This window comes from Pituophis catenifer, unplaced genomic scaffold (genome assembly GCF_029215685.1).
Source record: "Pituophis catenifer annectens isolate HBS135680 unplaced genomic scaffold, rPitCat1.0.hap2 SCAF_5, whole genome shotgun sequence".
In the NCBI taxonomy this organism is placed as follows: Eukaryota; Metazoa; Chordata; class Lepidosauria; order Squamata; family Colubridae; genus Pituophis; species Pituophis catenifer.
The window spans coordinates 69,167,550-69,185,695 of NW_027256885.1; the positions used below are offsets into that span (position 1 = coordinate 69,167,550).

At 49.3% G+C, this 18,146-nt stretch overlaps 1 protein-coding gene across 1 annotated transcript in view; it reads left to right on the forward strand.

Moving 5' to 3' along the window:
• The first annotated feature begins 748 nt into the window (after window positions 1-748).
• The window catches only part of LPCAT4 (lysophosphatidylcholine acyltransferase 4), a 66,187-nt gene continuing 48,789 nt past the window's right edge, over window positions 749-18,146 (forward strand). Inside the window, exons 1-3 of the mRNA XM_070944782.1 lie at window positions 749-805; window positions 5,107-5,249; window positions 5,363-5,583. Of these exons, the coding sequence (XP_070800883.1) occupies window positions 749-805; window positions 5,107-5,249; window positions 5,363-5,583 (421 nt within the window). The remainder of the gene's footprint in view (window positions 806-5,106; window positions 5,250-5,362; window positions 5,584-18,146) is intronic.

Consider the following 18,146-nt stretch of genomic DNA (forward strand, 5'->3'; position numbering starts at 1 on the left):
CACACATTCAGCTTTCAAAGTTTATTTGCTCGAAACAAAGTATCAATCCTATCCCCTGGAAATGCTGTCTCCCGTTCAAAAAGTATCCTCCGTCTCACTGGCTCGTCTGCGACCTTGCTTCCCACCGATCTCCTCCGCCCTTACAATCGCCGCCAATTCCTTCCAGGATACTTCTTCTCTGACGCAGCCAGCACAATCCAGTTAGACTCACTCCAAGCGTGTTCGGGGGAGAGTGGGAATGGACGTTTATAAGCACCAACTTCACCGAAATCTTGCTTCCTGTCCTTTGTTGGCTATCACCCCACTATCGTCCGCGGAGCTCTCTGAGCGCCCACGCCTCGAAGGGACCCCAAAACACAATGATCGCTGTCACAACGCCATATCGCTGGGATTCACCAACCCTGAACAACCCTTTCACAGGGGTCGCCTAAGACAGTGGTCACCAACCGGTGGTCCTTTGGTGGTCCGCAGAGAAATTTTCGTATTTTTGCATTTTTGCAGGTGGTGCAATATGGAAAAAAGAGCGCAGCCCTCGCCATCCGGAATGAATGGTGCTGTTGTGGCGGTGGGGGAGGGGGCGGCAGAAGCGGGAAGAAGCGGCGTTTGCGATGGCTGGAAGCTGTGGGAGCGAAGCACTACTTTCATTTGCACGGCAACAGCATTCCGCCTCGGTATATTTGTGCCAGCCAGTGGCGCAAGGCAGCCCTCCTCTCCTGCTGCCTGGGACTCTCCGGATCAGACGCGGTAAATGGCGGCTGATCTGGAGAGCAGCCAGATTTTGCTCTCTAATCTGGACGCCAGATCGGTCCCCTGCAAGCTCTCATCTCTCGAGGAGCGCTCCCTGAAGCAGGGCTGGAAACTTTGGTCAGGCTCCTCGAGAGACGAGAGCTTGCAGGGGGGCGATCTGGTGTCTGCAATGGAGAGCAAAATCCGGCTTCTTCTCTCTGCTGTAAGTGCGGCATCAGGATTCTGCCTTGGTATATTTGCGGCACAAGGCAGCCCTCATCTCCTGATGCTTGGGACTCGGAGCGGTAAATGGTGACTGGTCCGGGGAGCAGTCAGATTTTGCTCTCCATTGCGGATGCCAGATCGGCCCCCTGCAAGCTCTCGTCTCTCGAGGAGCGCTCCCTGAAGTGGTGTGGGAAACTTTGGTTGGGCTCCTCAAGAGACGAGAGCTTGCAGGGGGCTGATCTGGCATCCTCAATGGAGAGCAAAATCCGGCTGCTCCCCGAACCAGACGCTGTTTACCGCTCCAAGTCCCAAGCGGCAGGAAACGAAGGCTGCCTTGCACCGCAAATATACCAAGGCGGAATCCTGATGCCGCACTTACAGCAGAGAGAAGAAGCTGGATTTTGCTTTCCATTGCAGACACCAGATCGGCCCCCTGCAAGCTCTCGTCTCTCGAGGAGCCCGACCAAAGTTTCCAGCGCCGCTTCAGGGAGCGCTCCTCGAAAGATGAGAGCTTGCAGGGGGCCGATCTGGCGTCCGCAATGGAGAGCAAAATCCAGCTGCTTCCCGGACCAGTCACCATTTACCACTCTGAGTCCCAAGCAGCAGGAAATGAAGGCTGCCTTGCGCCGCAAATATACCAAAGCAGAATCCTGATGCCACACTTTCAGCGGAGAGATGAGGGCTGCCTTGGCCATTGGCTGGCGCAAATATACCAAGGCGAATGTTCATGCCGCACAAGTTCAAGTGCTTCGCTCCCACACTTCTTCTGGCCCTCAGTCTCTCAGGGAGATGCTTGACTTCCTCTCAGCCCCAAGACACTGGCTGGCCCATGAGATGAGAGAGAGAGAGAATGAGAGAGAGAAAGAGAGAGAATCAGAATGAGACAGAGAGAGAAAGAGACAAAGAATGAAAGAGAGAATGAGAGAGAGAGAGAGAATCAGAATGAGACAGAGAGAGAAAGAGACAAAGAATGAAAGAGAGAGAAAGAAAGAAAGAAAGAAAGAAAGAGAATTAGAGAAAGAGACAGAATCAGAGAGAGAGTGAGAGAGAGAATGAGAGACAGAAAGAGACAGAATGAAAGAGAGAGAATCAGAGAATCAGAGAGAGAATGAGAGAGAGAGAGACAAAATGAAAGCGAATCAGAATGAGAGAATCAGAATGAGAGAGAGAGAGGGGGGGAGAGAGAGAAAGAGGGGAAGAGAGAAAGAGTGGGAGAGAGAGAAAGAGAAAGGGGGGAGAGAGAAAGAGAGAAAGTGGGGGGAGAGAGAGAAAGGGGGAGAGAGAGAAAGAATGAGAGAGAGTGTGGGGAGAGAGAAAGAGGGGGAGAGAAAGAATGAGAGAGAGTGGGGGAAAGAGAAAGGGGGGAGAAAGAGAATGAGAGAGAAAGAGTGGGCGAGAGAGAGAATGAGAAAGGGGGGAGAGAGAAAGAGAATGAGAGAGTGGGGGAGAGAGACAGAGAGGGGGAGAGAGAAAGAGAATGAGAGTGACTCCATCCAGCCACCTCATTCTCTGTCGTCCCCTTCTTCTTTTGCCCTCAATCTTTCCCAGCATTAGCCTCTTCTCCAGTGAGCCCTTCCTTCTCATTAAGTGGCCAAGACCAACTGGCGCAGAGTGCAGCCACGCGGGTGGTAATGGGAGTGACATGGCGTTCCCACGTAACACCCCTCCTGCGCGAGCTGCACTAGCTCCCGGTGGTCTTCTGGGTGCGCTTCAAGGTTTTGGTTACCACCTTTAAAGCGCTCCATGGCTCAGGTCCTGGGTACTTGCGGGACCACCTACTACCACCAATAGCCTCCCACCGGCCGGTACGCTCCCATAGAAAGGGGCTCCTCCGGGTGCCGTCGGCCAAACAATGCCGACTGGCGGCCCCCAGGGGGAGAGCCTTCTCTGTGGGGGCACCTACTATCTGGAACGAGCTCCCCCCGGAGATACGGAGGATCCCGGATCTGCGCACCTTCCGCCGCGCTCTAAAGACCTTATTATTTCACCAGATGGGCCTGGCCTAATTTTCTCCCTCTTTTATAAAAGATTTTTAATTTTTTTATATTTTTTAGTATTTTATATATTCAAATTTTAAAATTGGTTTTAAATAGTTTGGGGTTTTAATTTGTCTGGGCCAAAACTATTTAATTTGATTTTAATTCTACTTTTAAATTTTGTATGTATGTGTTTTATTGTTTGGCTGTGCACCGCCCTGAGTCCTTCGGGAGTAGGGCGGTATAGAAATTAAATTAAATAAATAAATAAATAAATAAATAAATAAATAAGTGGCCAAAATGAGGCACTACTTACTTAACAATTTCCTCGCCTAGCTACGGAAGGTTGAAACTAAATTTGGATTGTAAATTGAAGATTACCTGCATATGGCTAAAACATATGAAGAACAGCTGCTGGAACTAGGTATGTCTAGTCTGATGAAAAGAAGGACTAAGGGGTGACATGATAACAGTGTTCCAATATCACAGGGGCTGCCCCAAAGAAGAGGTAGTCAAGCTATTCTCCAAAGTACCTGAGGGCAGGACAAGAAGCAATGGGTAGAAACTAATCAAGAAGAGAAGCAACTTAGAACTAAGGGGAAATTTCCTGACAGTTAAAACAATCAGTGGAACAACTTGCCTCCAGAAGTTGTGAATGTGTGAATGCTCCAACACTGGAAGTTTTAAAGAAGAGATTGAACAACCATTTGTCTGATAGGGCAAGCCTGTCAAACTGGCGGCCTACGGGCCGGGTGCATCACACACAGGCCACGCCCACCCTGGCTCTGCAAAGGCAAAAAAATATGTTACGTGACGCAATCAAGTTTCACACCCCTGATATAGGGTTTCTTGCCTGAGCAGGGGGTTGGACTAGAAGACCTCCAAGGTCCCTTCCAGCTCTGTTATTCTGTATTCTGTATCTTTTGCAAACCACCCAGGTATATAATCATAATTTAGAGCAGAGTACCCCAACCTTTCTAGGTTGGGGGCTCAGGGGGGCGGACGGAACAGAAGCCTTTACACAGGCATATGCACATGTGAACGGGGCTGTGAGTGAGGGTGTAACGCAAATGGGGCCATGAATAGAATAGAATTCTTTATTGGCCACGTGTGATTGGACACACAAGGAATTTGTCTTTGAGTGCGAAGCTCACTGCGATGCTAGCGCCCACTCAACACTTGCTGAGACACTAGCATGAGTAGGGTGTGTGTACGTGCCAGTAGTGGGCTGCTACCAGTTCGGATTGGTTCGGGTGAACCGTTAGTTCCAACCATCAGCTGGCCACCCCCACCCACCCACCCCTACCCTATCCTGTCCTATATTTCCTTCTTTCTGACTCAGCTGATTCACATGCCACAGCTGATTTCCGTGCCTCTGCTGTTCTACTTACTGGGATGCCTTAGAAGGTAATGCGTGTGGTGGGACAGAGTGGGCATTGGGATCACCTCTGTCTGGGAGTCACTCAAATTTGCTGCCAGGAGGGTGAAGAGCAGCAGCATGGGAACCACTTGGCAGCCAGCACAATGCCCACTGCAGCTGAGAAGTGTCCCGGTGGCAGATAGGCCAGCAGGCAGGGCAGCTGGAGGCTGGGGCATGCTGAGAGCTTGGCCTGTTGCAGCTGTGGGTAAGCAGACAGTGGGATGGAGAGGGCGGGGCCAGCAGGAGCTGCGCTCCCGCTCCCATTGGTCCCTGTGCTCACTGCCTCCTGCACTAAAAAAAAAATAAGACCTTCCCGAAAATAGCCCAAAAGAAAATAAGACCAGGTCTTATTTTCAGGGAAACATGGTATGTAGCATTGTGTGGGAAAACCTCAGAGCTGGTTTTATTTCTTCAGTGCCGAAATGGTGTATCCAATAAAGTTTTACTTTGGGGATTTAAAAAAAAAGAAGAAGAAGGTAGCGTGCACGCAAAGTGCATACTCACCGAACCGGTTATTAAACTGGTTGCAGCCCACCACTGGTGCGTGCGTGCACTGGCCAGCCATTCACGTCGCCCAGTGGCCAACAGGTCACAGCCTAGTAGTAGGCCGGAGCCCATAGGTTGGGGACCCCTGATTTAGAGTCTCCCTAAATCAAATTAGAAAATGTAACAAACAGAAAGGAAAGCAAAAGGAAACAAGGGGCTGGATCGGGGTGCATCCTTACCACACGGCTCCCAACAAATTTCTTTTCCTTGCAGTTCTATGTGCTGGGGGTTATTCTGGCCCCAATCCGGGTTGCGTTGGCCTTTGTGGTCCTCTTCCTTATCTGGCCCTTTGCCTTGCTCCAAGTGGTGGGACTGCCTGAGGAAACCTTGCAAGAACCCTGCTACGGATGGAGAAAGTAAGTAATGGGTGAGGGGGGGCCCCGTCTCAGCTCTCCTTTGGACTGTTTGCCTGCAGCCCTCTTAATGCCTCCTCCTTTTCCCCCACTTCTTCTTCCTCATCCCTTTTCAGCACAGTTTCTCATGGTTCGGTCTACTGGCTGAGTCGCCTGATGTTTTTCTTGCTTGGGTTCATGCGGATCCGGGTGCGAGGTCAGAGGGCATCCCGTCTCGAAGCACCCATTCTGGTGGCTGCTCCTCACTCCACCTTCTTCGACCCCATTATTTTGCTGCCCTGCGATCTTCCCAAGGTGGTGTCGCGCACGGAGAACCTCCATGTGCCAGTCATTGGAGGTAAGGCTGCTTAACATCGCTGGGGATGAGGGTAAGTAGGGCAAGGAGACCCACATAGGCAGTAGGTCTTACCTTTGGAAGTTTTTCCATGCATTGCATCTCTGCAGCTGGTGCCCCTTGCAAGACCATGTGGTTTGGGCTTTTGCTTGTCACTTTCTGGATATTTTAATCCATTCTGAAATGGAACCTCTGGGATTCTAGTCCTCATGATGGTGAGGATATCTGCAGTGGTTACTGCAACCGGCAGTTTAACAGAATAACAGAGTTGGAAGGCATCTTGAACCCTGAAGGAAAGCCATTCCACTGATTAACTGTTCTGTCATGAAATTTCTCCTAGATTGGCCTTCTCCTTGTTAAAAGTTTCCTTTTGTCTTTCCTGATTCATCCAAGTTTCAGTTTCATCAAGTGGCTTCTGGTTCTAGACAGAGGGGGAAAGAGCTTTTTCCTCGTCCCCTGTATCCTCATCATGCATAATTTCCCCCCTCAATAACGTCCCTTCTCAATCACCTCAGCTTTGTAGGGTGAAAAAAAAAATACAGTACTTAAAATATTGGACTTCAGTGAGATGAAGTAGGGAAGGAACTGAGGGCTCCTTGGTGTTCTCTGAGCTTGGTTGTTTTCTTGCAGACGTTTCATTACCCAAACTAGGTAACATCATCAGTGCTCAAGGGGGAGGAAGAAGGAAGGAACTCTTCAGACTTTGTGTCAATTAAATTAAATTATTCTCCTAAAATAGGTAGTTCCTTCTCACTCCTTGCAACAGAATTTCTCTGCTCTTGGAGCGAAGCTTGATTTCACCCTCAAATGCCAAAAAGAATAACATTTGTGGACTTAGATTTTTACTGCCATATTGGGGATGCAAACATCCAACTGATTGTTAGATGGCAGCAAAGGGTTGGCATATCTGTATATCTTGTTAGATATTTTTTTATTTTTTTATATCACATATTCCATTTCTATGTTGAACAGTTTAGTTTAGTTTAGTTTAGTTTAGTTTATTTGATTTGTATACCGCCCTACTCCCGAAGGACTCAGGGCGGTGAACAGCCAACAATAAAATACATAAATACACAAAATTTAAAAAACCCGATAAAATCAAATTAAACTTTTTGGCCCAGACAAATTAAAATACCCCAATAATTTAAAAACAGATTAAAATTTACATATTTAAAAAGGGAAGAGATCAGGCCAAGCCCGCTTGATGGAATAAGAAGGTCTTCACAGCACGGCGGAAGGAGCACAGATCCGGGATCCTCCGTATCTCCGGGGGGAGCTCATTCCAGATGGTAGGTGCCCCCACAGAGAAGGCTCTCCCCCTAGGGGCCACCAGTTGACACTGTTTGGCTGACGGCACCCGGAGGAGTCCCTCTCTATGAGAGCGTACTGGCCGGTGGGAGGCTATTGGTGGTAGTAGGCGGTCCCGTAAATAACCAGGCCCTAAGCCATGGAGCGCTTTAAAGGTGGTAACCAAAACCTTGAAGCGCACCCGGAAGACCACCGGGAGCCAGTGCAGCTCGCGCAGGAGAGGTGTTACATGGGAGCGCCATGTCGCTCCCATTACCACCCGCGCGGCCGCACTCTGCGCCAGTTGGAGCCTCCGGGTGCTCCTCAAGGGGAGCCCCATGTAGAGAGCATTACAATAGTCCAGGCGGGAGGTGACGAGGGCATGAGTGACCGTGCGTAACGAGTCCCGATCCAGAAAGGGACGCAACTGGCGAATCAGGCGGACCTGATAAAAAATCCTCCCGGTCACGGCCGTCAAGTGCTCTTCTAAAGACAGCCGTGAATCCAGGAGGACGCCCAAGTTGCGAGCCCTCTCCGTGGGGGCCAATGATTCGCCCCCAATAGTGTGTTTTCTAGGTGTCCAAAGTATTAACACATAAACATCATCATAATCATTATAATCATATATACATAAACATATATGCGATAATATCAATCGTTATTGAAAAGTATACTATCTTCCATTATATATTTTTTTTAAAAAAATAACCTTTATTTACATTTATAGTTAAAAAAGAAGACAACACATCAAACAAATAACAAAACAAGACAACAAAACAGAAAAACATAAGTGAATGTAAATAATGCCTTAGTGACCTAATATTTAGTACAAACCTATACAATAAATTCATACTACATTCCGGGGGAGACAGAACAACCTATTTTAAATTTATAAACCAATCAGGTCTATCCGACCTCACTTTATACGTATAGTAAAATATTTTCAATAAATACAACGCCTATTTATGTTATTCTGATTTTGATTTTGGTTTTCTTTTCGATAGCCAAGTATACCATTTTTCCCAAGATAAACATGTTTGCGTTTGATCTCTATCTTTCAGTTTTTTTTGTCAGTCTATCTGCTTCCGCACAGTCCAAAATCTTCTTTATTATTGCTTCATCTGATGGGGTATTTTTGTCTTTCCAGAACTGAGCAAATGTTATTCTCGCTGCAGTAATAATATGTAATATGAGGTACCACGAGTCTTTTTTAATGTTTTCCGGTTTGGAGCTGAGCAAGCATGTCTCTGGTCGCAATTCAAACTCCTGATTTAAAATTTCTTTTAGCCATTTTTTAATTTTCTCCCAGAATTTAATTGCTTCTGGACACGTCCACCATTGATGATAATAAGTACCACGTTCAAGTCCACATTTCCAACATTCAGCGGACTGTCCGGTGAACATTTTTGCCAATCTGTCTGGCGGGAGATGCCATCTATATAGCATCTTATAGATATTTTCCTTGTATGTAGTAGATACTACTAATTTCATATTTCCCCACCAAATCTCTTGCCATTTTTCAAGGTGAATTGGGTAGCCAAAATTTTTCCCCCAGGCAATCATCGTGTCCTTTACTACTTCTTTGCCAATCTCTATCCTCATCAACAATTTATAACATTTAGAGATCATACCCTTTTCCTGGCCCATCAAAATTTTATCTAACTCCTGCAGGTCAACATTTATGCCATTTCTATCTCGATCACTTTTATATTTTGATTGGACCTGCAGGTAAGTCCACCAATCCAATTGAAATCCCTGGGAATTCAACTCCTGTCTTGACTTTAGCTCTCCTCGTACGTTCAGCAAATCTTTATATGTTGATTTTTTCGCAATATTAAATAATTTGGGATATGTCAAAGCTTCTAGAGGTGATATCCAACACGGTATTTTAATATAATATTTTTTACTAATCTTCTCCCAATTCCGAATTAGAATGTTCCTTATATAATGCCGAGTGAACCATTTGCTTTGGGGGGTGCTATCCCGCCAGAGTGCCATATGCCAACCTTGTTGTAAATCGTGGCCTTCTATCTTAAGAAGACGATTATTACTTAGAGTGATCCATTCTTTGACCCAAACTAATAAGGCGGCTGAATAATAATTCTCCCAACACGGTAAACCCAACGCCCCCCCCCTCTTTCTTTTATCTCCTGCATCATTTTCTTTTTAATCCGGGGTTTTTCCCCTGCCATATGAATTTAGTTACTGCCTGGTTTAAATCTATGAAAACAATTTTAGGTAGATTCGCTGGAGTTGTTTGAAAAAGAAAATTGAATTTCGGTAAGACTCAAATTGCTCAGATTCGGGACGGCTTGGACTCTGACTGGACAGAGTCAGACGGTGAGGAGACGGCGGGTCTTGTGCTTTGGGAAGAGTTCGATCCTGTTACCCCAGAGGAAGTGGACAGGATCATGGGGAAGCTGAGTGCGACCACATGTGTACTGGACCCGTGCCCCTCCTGGCTGGTTTATTCAGCGAGGGAGGTGACACGCGGCTGGATCCAGGCGGTGATAACTGCCTCCTTGGAGGAGGGAAGCTTTCCTGCTGCCTTGAAGGAGGCGGTGGTGAGGCCCCTCCTCAAGAAGCCGACCTTGGATCCAGCTGTTTTGAGTAATTTCCGTCCGGTCTCCAACCTTCGCTTCTTTGCGAAGGTTGTCGAAAGTGTGGTGGCACATCAGCTCCCGATGGCCCTGGATGAAGCGGTTTACCTCGATCCGTACCAATTGGGTTTCAGGCCCGGGTACAGCACGGAGACGGCATTGGTCACGCTGGTGGATGATCTCTGGAGGGCTCGGGACAGAGGTTATTCCTCTGTTCTGGTCCTGTTGGATCTTTAGGCGGCTTTCGATACCATCGACCATGGTATCTTGCTGCGGTGCCTCGAGGGGTTGGGAGTGGGAGGCACCGTTTTACGGTGGTTCTCCTCCTACCTCTCGGGGCGGACGCAAGTGGTGTTGGCAGGGGGGCAGAGATAGACCATGAGGCCCCTCACTTGTGGGGTGCCCCAGGGGCCGGTTCTCTCGCCCCTTCTGTTCAACATTTATATGAAACCGCTGGGGGAGATCATCCGTGGTTTCGGGGTGAGGTACCATCAGTATGCTGATGATACTCAGCTTTTTATATCCACCCCGAACCAACCCAGTGATGCCCTCGACGTGATGTTCCGGTGCCTGGAAGCGGTGCGGATCTGGATGGGGAGGAACAGGCTTCGGCTCAACCCTGCCAAGACTGAGTGGCTGTGGATACCGGCATCTTGGTCCGAAGGAGAGGTTCCATCGTTGGCTATAGGGGGTGAAGTCTTACCCCCCGTAGACAGGGCACGCAACTTGGGTGTCCTCCTGGATTCGCGGTTGAGTCTAGAAGATCATATAACAACCGTGACCAGGGGGGCATATGCCCAGATTCGTCTGGTGAGCCAGTTGCGCCCCTATTTGGACCGAGATGCCCTATGCACATGCGCTAGTCACCTCCCGTATTGACTACTGTAATGCTCTCTACATGGGGCTGCCCTTGAGGACCACTCGGAGGCTACAGCTAGTACAGAATGCAGCCGCGCGGGTTGTGATGGGAGAATCCCGATACTCCCATGTAACACCTCTCCTGCGCGGCTTGCATTGGTTGCCGGTTGCCCTCCGGGTGAGATTCAAGGTGCTGGTAATGACCTATAAAGCTCTACATGCCTTAGGCCCAGGATACTTGGCGGACCATCTGCAACCAGCAACAACTTCCCATCGCCCGGTGCGTTCCCACAGGGAGGGCCTGCTCCGGGTACCGTCAGCTAATGTCAGCTGGCGGCCCCCAGGGGTAGAGCTTTCTCTGTGGGTGCGCCCACCCTTTGAAATCAACTCCCCCTGGGGCTCCGGCTGGCTCCTGACCTCTGCACCTTCTGCCGCGAATTAAAAACATGGCTGTTCGCGGCGCCTAGCCTGGACTGAGGGGGTTTTCGATTATTTTAACAGGTTTTAATATTTGTTTATGTATGTATTTTATGTTTTTATTGGTTTGTTTTAATTGTTGTGAGCCGCCCTGAGTCCTATGGAGATAGGGCGGCATATATGTTATATTAAATAAATAAATAAATAAATAAATAAATAAATAAATAAATAAATAAATAAGACATAGGATTTTATTGTTGATACCCTTCCCAGGAGTGATAATTGAATTTTCCCCACTTATCAAGATCTTTTCTTACTTGGGTTAAAAATTTAATATAATTATCTTCCTGAATGCTCAAGCATCTACACGTTAACCAAATTCCCAGGTATTTAATTTTACTGACTACTCTAAGTCCTGTTGCTTCCTCTAAGTCCTGCTTACCTTTCTCTGAGATATTCTTGGTTAAAATATTTGTCTTCTTTTTATTAATTAACAGACCTGCTACAGCCCCAAATTCCTCAATTTTCTCCAGCAAGGATAAACAAGATTTTATAGGATCTTCCAAAATAAAGGCCATATCGTCTGCGAAGACCTGAGTTTTGTATGTCTGATCTCTAATTTTAAGGCCTTTTATTCCTTCCTCGTTTCTTATTTTACTCAGTAAAGAGTAAGGGGGAGAGAGGGCAACCCTGTCTTGTACCTTTACCAATAGGGAATCCTTCTGTCAAATCACCATTTATCAATAATCTGGCAGTTTGTTTAGAGTAAATAGCTTTAATTGCATTTAAAAAATTTTGTCCAAAGCCCATGTGTTCTAATTGTAATAGTATGAACTCCCAACTGACCCTGTCAAATGCTTTCTGGGCGTCTATAAAAACTAAAGCGACCTGTTTACCTGGAGTACATTTAGCATAACTCTCAGATTATCTCGTAAATGTCTCGACGGTAAAAACCCATTTTGATTGATATGTATAAATTCATTTAGAAAACCTTTTAACCTATTTGCTAAAATTGCTGTAAATATTTTATAATCTGAGTTCAGGAGAGATATTGGTCTATAATTTTTTATATCTTTCGGAGGGGGATCTTCTTTAGGTATTAAGGTAATATTGGCCTCCCTCCATGAATGGGGAATTTCTGCTTTTCCAAGCATCTCATTAAATAAATCCTTCATATGTTCCCCCATTACTTCAAACAATGCTTTATATAACTCAGCCAGGAGTCCATCTGTGCCCGATGTTTTTGAATTCTCCTGTTTCTTTACTGCTTTTTCAATCTCTGTCAAAGTAATTTCTTCTTCCAAAATTTGTTTCGTCAAATTAGATATCCTAGGTAAATCCAGTGCAGCTCGCGCAGGAGGGGAGTCACATGGGAGCGCCACGTCGCTCCCATAACCACCCGCGCGGCCGCATTCTGGACCAGCTGGAGCCTCCGGGTGCTCCTCAAGGGGTGCCCCATGTAGAGAGCATTACAGTAGTCCAGGCGTGAGGTGACGAGGGCATGAGTGACCATATGTAACGAGTCCCGATCCAGAAAGGGACGCAACTGGCGAATCAGGCGGACCTGATAAAAAGTCCTCCCGGCCACAGCTGTCAAATGTTCTTCTAAAGACAGCCGTGAGTCCAGGAGGACACCCAAGTTGCGAGCCCCATCCGTGGGGGCCAACGACTCGCCCCCAATAGTCAGTGATGGCACCAACTGACTATATCGGGACGTCGGAAACCACAGCCACTTGGTCTTGGATGGGTTGAGTCTGAGTCTGTTTCTCCCCATCCAGATCCGTACAGCCTCCAGGCACCGGGACATCACTTCAAGGGCATCATTGGGGTGATCCGGGGTGGAGATGTACAGCTGAGTGTCATCAGCGTACTGGTGGTATTTCACCCCGAAACCACGGATGATCTCGCCTAGCGGCTTCACATAAATGTTGAACAGAAGGGGCGAGCAGACCGATCCTTGTGGCACCCCACATATACAAGGGGCCTCGGGGTCGACCTCTGCCCCCCTGTCAACACAGACTGCGACCGGTCAGAGAGAAAGGAGGAGAACCACCGCAACACGGTGCCTCCCACCCCCAACCCTTCCAACTAGTGCAGCATGATACCATGGTCGATGGTATCAAAAGGCGCTGAGAGGTCTAACAGGAGCAGGACCGAGGAGCAACTCCTGTCCCGAGCCCTCCAGAGATCATCAACCAATGCGACCAATGCCGTTTCCGTGCTGTACCCAGGCCTGAAGCCCGACTGGAACGGATCTAGATAAGCCGATTCATCCAGGTACTGAGGCAGCTGTCGCGTGACCACACTCTTAACAACCTTCGCAACAAAGTGAAGGTTGGAGACTGGACGATAATTAGCCAATACTGCTGGGTCCAGGGAAGGCTTCTTGAGGAGAGGCCTCACCACCGCCTCTTTCAAGGCGGCAGGGAAAACACCCTCACTCAAAGAAGCATTTATAATCCCCTGGAGCCAGCCTTGTGTAACCTCCTGAGAGGCCAGCACCAACCAGGAGGGACACGGGTCCAATAAACATGTGGCTGCACCCAGTCTGCCCAGTATCCTGTCCACGAGTCACAGGATCAAACTCTTCCCAAATAATATTCCCAAGACCTGCCTCCATCATCCCTCCTGGATCTACCCAGTCAGAGTCTAGGTGTTCCTGAATCTGAGCAATTTTGTCATACAGATATTGTACAAAGTCCTCAGCCCTACCCTCCAAGGGGTCCTCCTGCACCCCCTGGTGGAGCAGGGAGCGGGTCACCCTAAACAGGGCGGCTGGGCGATTATCTGATGACGCAATAAGAGCGGAAAAATAATTACTCTTCTCCGCTTTTATCGCCACCAGGTAGGTCTTAATATAAGACCTTACCAGTGTTCGGTCGGATTCAGAACAACTAGCCCTCCAACTGCTCTCTAGGCATCTTTTCCGGCGCTTCATCTCCCTCAGCTCCTCAGTGAACCAAGGAGCCAGGTGAGACTGGCGCTGGGTCAGAGGCCGCAAAGGCACGACCCGGTCCAAAGCTCCATCGACCGCCCTATCCCAGGCGGCCACTAGGTCTTCAGTCGAGCCATGTGCCAGAGCCTCAGGAAGTGGCCCAAGCTCCATCTGGAACCTATCTGGATCCATCAGGTGCCTGGGGCGGAACCACATCATCGGTTCCGCCTCCCTGCGGCGGGGTGTGGCGGTTCGAAGGTCTAAGCGAAGGAGGGAGTGATTTGACCGTGACAAGGGTTCAATCGCTATATCCCCTATCTCAAGATCACTCAACCACTGTCCAGAGACAAAACCCAGGTCCAGCGTGTTTCCCCCCATGTGAGTAAGGCCATGAATTAACTGGGTCAGGTCCATGGCCGTCATGGAAGCCATGAACTCCTGGGCCGCCTCAGACGCCTCTCCGACGGATGGCAGGTTAAAATCCCCCATGACCATAAACCTGGGGGTATCAACCGCCACCGCGGCTATAATGTCGAGCAGCTCGGGCAGGGCCACTGCCACGTGGCAGGGAGCCAGGTACGTGACTAGCAGGCCCATCTGCACCCCATGACCCCACTTCACAAGGAGGGACTCACATCCGGCCGTCTGAGGAACAGTGGCCTCCCTCGGACTAAGACTAATAACAATCGCCACCCCCCGCCCCTCCCCTGTGACCTTGGCTGATGAAATGCATGGAAACCGGGTGGGCACATATCAACAAGAGGGACGCCCCCCTCCTGGCCCAACCAGGTCTCCGTAATACCCGCCAGGTCCACGCCCCCCTTGAATAAGCTCGCAAATGAGGGGGGCTTTATTTGCCATGGGCCTGGCATTGCACAGCATCAGCTGAAGGCCCAGGGCCTGAGGTTCTGTGCAACCTGGAGAACGAGAGGAGCATTGGAGGCCGAAGCGCACCACCGCTTGAAGACAGCGAGCACGCACTCCCACAACATGATGTGGCCTCCTACTCCTGCCATATCTGCCCCTCCCACCTACAGTATCGATGTCATAGCCATCCGCACCACAAGCTCTAACCCCCTCCTTGATCCCAGGACCCGCACCCCCCATGCCGTGCTCCTCAGCTAGACTAGGCACCCTCCCCCGCGGGTTCTCCCCCAAACCCATGCAGCCCACCCCCCTCCCAAAATCCTTTAAAATCTTGTTCAAAAACTTCCCTAAAAAACCCCACAGCCCTCTTTTTGCAGCATGCCATCTCTCAGGACTCCAAAGTCCGTCATCGAGATAGGCCCTCGATAGAGTGGAGGGCCAAACCTGCGAGAGGGGGGGATCTCGCAGGGCGAGGAGCTCAAGCACTGAATACATCCACTCATTAGGGTGAAATAGTCCATGGTCGGGAGACCACCGAGATATTATAGTCCACAAGGGAAAGTTCCAATCCAGGTACAGACAATCTGACTCCATTGCCCTCTCACAGTGTTGTGGCTCCATTGCCTGAGCCTGGGCTATCGACAGATGCAGACTCTGAGAGTGAGGGAGAGGAGTTGGCAAGGCCTCCCTCTCCAGGACCCTCCTCTCTGGCAATGCCTCCGGAGGACACCGAAGGCCAAGAGATAGGCCCAGAGCCAAGCACATCCCCGCAGCCACAGGTGGACAGCGACGAAGGAGATAAGTGCTGGCTGGATCCTCAACAGCGGCGCAGGGAGAAGCATGCGCAGCAGAGGGGAAGGCGTGCCAGAGATTAGCTGAGTCACTGGACCACACCCCACAGGGTATAAATGTGGGTGTGGTGGCCGGTTCAGTTTGTGACGAGCAAAAACTAGAAATAATCCATGATCTCTGCGTTACTGGACTTCTGTCTGCCTTGTCGGACTGCATTTGGACTAATCCTTGTATTGCTGAAACTTTGCCTGCTTTATCGGAATGCTTGCAGTCTAATCTTTGTTTTGTGTGAGTAAAGTCTGAATTGGCAGCTAGCCACTGGGTTGCTGCCAGCTTTATCTTCAAAGACTTTGTCGTGTGGCTTATTAACTCCGGGCCGTCTGTGGGGGTGCGTGTGTGGGACAGGGACAGAACACACAGCAATGGGGGGGGGAATACATGTTATTCAACTGCCAGTAATTTCTTGGACCAGCCATCCTCTCACGAGGCCGATCCAGTTTAAATAATCCAAATGGATTGATGGAAAACCGGTAGTGAGAACAGTCATACACCGGATTCCCTCCAGACTTGTGTACCCAAATCTAGTTCCCCATACAGGTAGAAGAAAAGTCAGGGAGCCCAGCTCATGAGAAGGATTTAGTACGGGGAGAAATCTTGCAGCGGTGGGATTTCAGAGAGGGCTTGATGAAACTGGGGGAAGTAGGAGTCACTCAGCAGACCAGGATAGGCAGGGTAGCGGTGACCATAGTAAGGCCAAAAGGCCTAAACTTGGTTAAAAAAGGAAGGGGGGGGGCAATACAGGCAGCAAAGTGTCCATAGTCATTTTCCGACCCCCCTATCCACTTCAACTTCCAGTTGATGGTAATGCTCCCCAGTTTTGCCCCCTCCAGCTCCCCATGGAGGTCTCTGGGTACGCCTGGGGGCGGCCCTTCCCCATGGTCCAAACCCCTTCAGCTGCCCAGGAAAAAACCAGGTCAAAGGTACTGCCAAGTGTCCCATGCCATCTCCTTCAGGGACTACTGGCCGTTAGGTAGCCACCCTAACTCCAGCTGCCATTTCCGCAACCGCCAATGCGGCCACTATCTCCGCCGCCGACACCGCCGGCGGCGGCCCTCCCGACGACCTCCACAGCCTCCCCTAGCCTCTACAGATCTTTTCCAAGGCATCCAGGGGAATGGAAAGCCCCCACGGGAGCGCCTCGGCGCCGCCATCGTCGGCCGCCATCATCCCGTCGTCCCGCCAGCCGCTGGTAAGCTCGAAGAACCGTCTCCACCGAAAACGCCATCCCTCTCAGCACCGGGATGACCCGGAGGGCGGAAATAGATATAGCAAGCATGCTATATCTATTTTAGCTTTAACAATTTTTGATAAGACACATCTTCTCTTTGTCGGAGCATTGAGGCCATTGACATTCACCGTCAATAGTCTCACTCCTTGGTCCATTTTTATCTATTAATCCCTTTAGTTTTTGCTGTCAGGTGAGTCTCTATTCCGTACTCTTCTACTCCTCCTTCCCCCTTCCTCCCATCATGTTTCCCTTTCCCATGATATGCTCATACTCCTCCCTCAGTTCTCCAATCATCCTTCTGATCCCTCTGGTCCTCCTTTACTATTTCTTTATCTCTTTCATGTTCGCTAGATCCAAAAAAGTTTTCACAGAAGTCCTGTGCATCTTGTAGATTCTCAATTTTAACCTTCTGGTCCTGCCATGTCACCAGAAGCCCTTCAGGTAGCAGCCATCTATATGGTGCATTATGTTTCCTCAACTGCGAGGTTATAAATTGATAATTCTGTCTCTGCTCCCGCACCCGTCTAGGTATCTGTTTTAAAATTGTGATCTGGCGACCTTTATAGGTAACATTCTGATCCCTAGCCTTGTGGAGAGTTTCATCCCTGAGTGCCTTTTTAGCAAGCCTCACGTGGATTTCCCTGGGCAAATTGTGGCATCTCGCGTAGTTAGTATAGATGCGGTAAGCTTCATCTATATCACAATAGACTTCTTCTTTTCTTTTTCCAACTACTTCCGCTATCACTTCCCCCACAATCTCATCAAGCCGTTCCTCTTTATCCTCCACCACATTCTGGAGGCGTAAGAAAAAGGCAGATGGACTTCCGGTTGGTGACCCGCGGCGATATGGCGTTGAGTGAGTGACTGCTGCTCCTCAACCCTTTTAATCACCGTGTTTTGGGGATCCCTTCGGGGGCGCGGAGCCCGGAGAGTCCCGCGGACAAGAGAGCGAGCCGGGTGAGCGTGAAGGTGGATCGCAACGCTGATCGCAAGACCGGGCGGCTCTGTCGACTCAGCACGCGCGAGTCAGCCTGTTAATGGCTGACCTGAAGCTGCGGCAACCAACAGCTGAATAGGAAGCATCGGAGATCAGAGGCTGCAGTGTGAGACGGATCAACGCAATTTCCCTGTCTTGGTGGAATTGGCATCCGAAGAAGGAGCCGGTGGAGTTGGGAGAGAAGAGCTCAGAGAGGGAAAGAGCGGCGATTGCAAGTAGAGAGCTGATCGGAAAGATAAAGTGCCCGACAAGCCGGCGAGGAAACATAAAAAATTGATGTGGCGAAAATACACGCGCAAGGAGAAGATCGGTGAGAAGAACTAGGAATTTAAGAAATACTTTTTTCCGTTTGTGAATTAGAGCACCAAATCGATTGGAGGCTGAAGCTAGGTGGATTGTGGATTGTGTCTGACTATCTCAAGGACCGGAAGCGCAGCCATTGCAGAGACTTGCTTGAAGAACAATTGAAGCAGCTGACTCATTGACAGTCTAGCACTAAGAAATACCATAGAGCTTAGGTTTTGA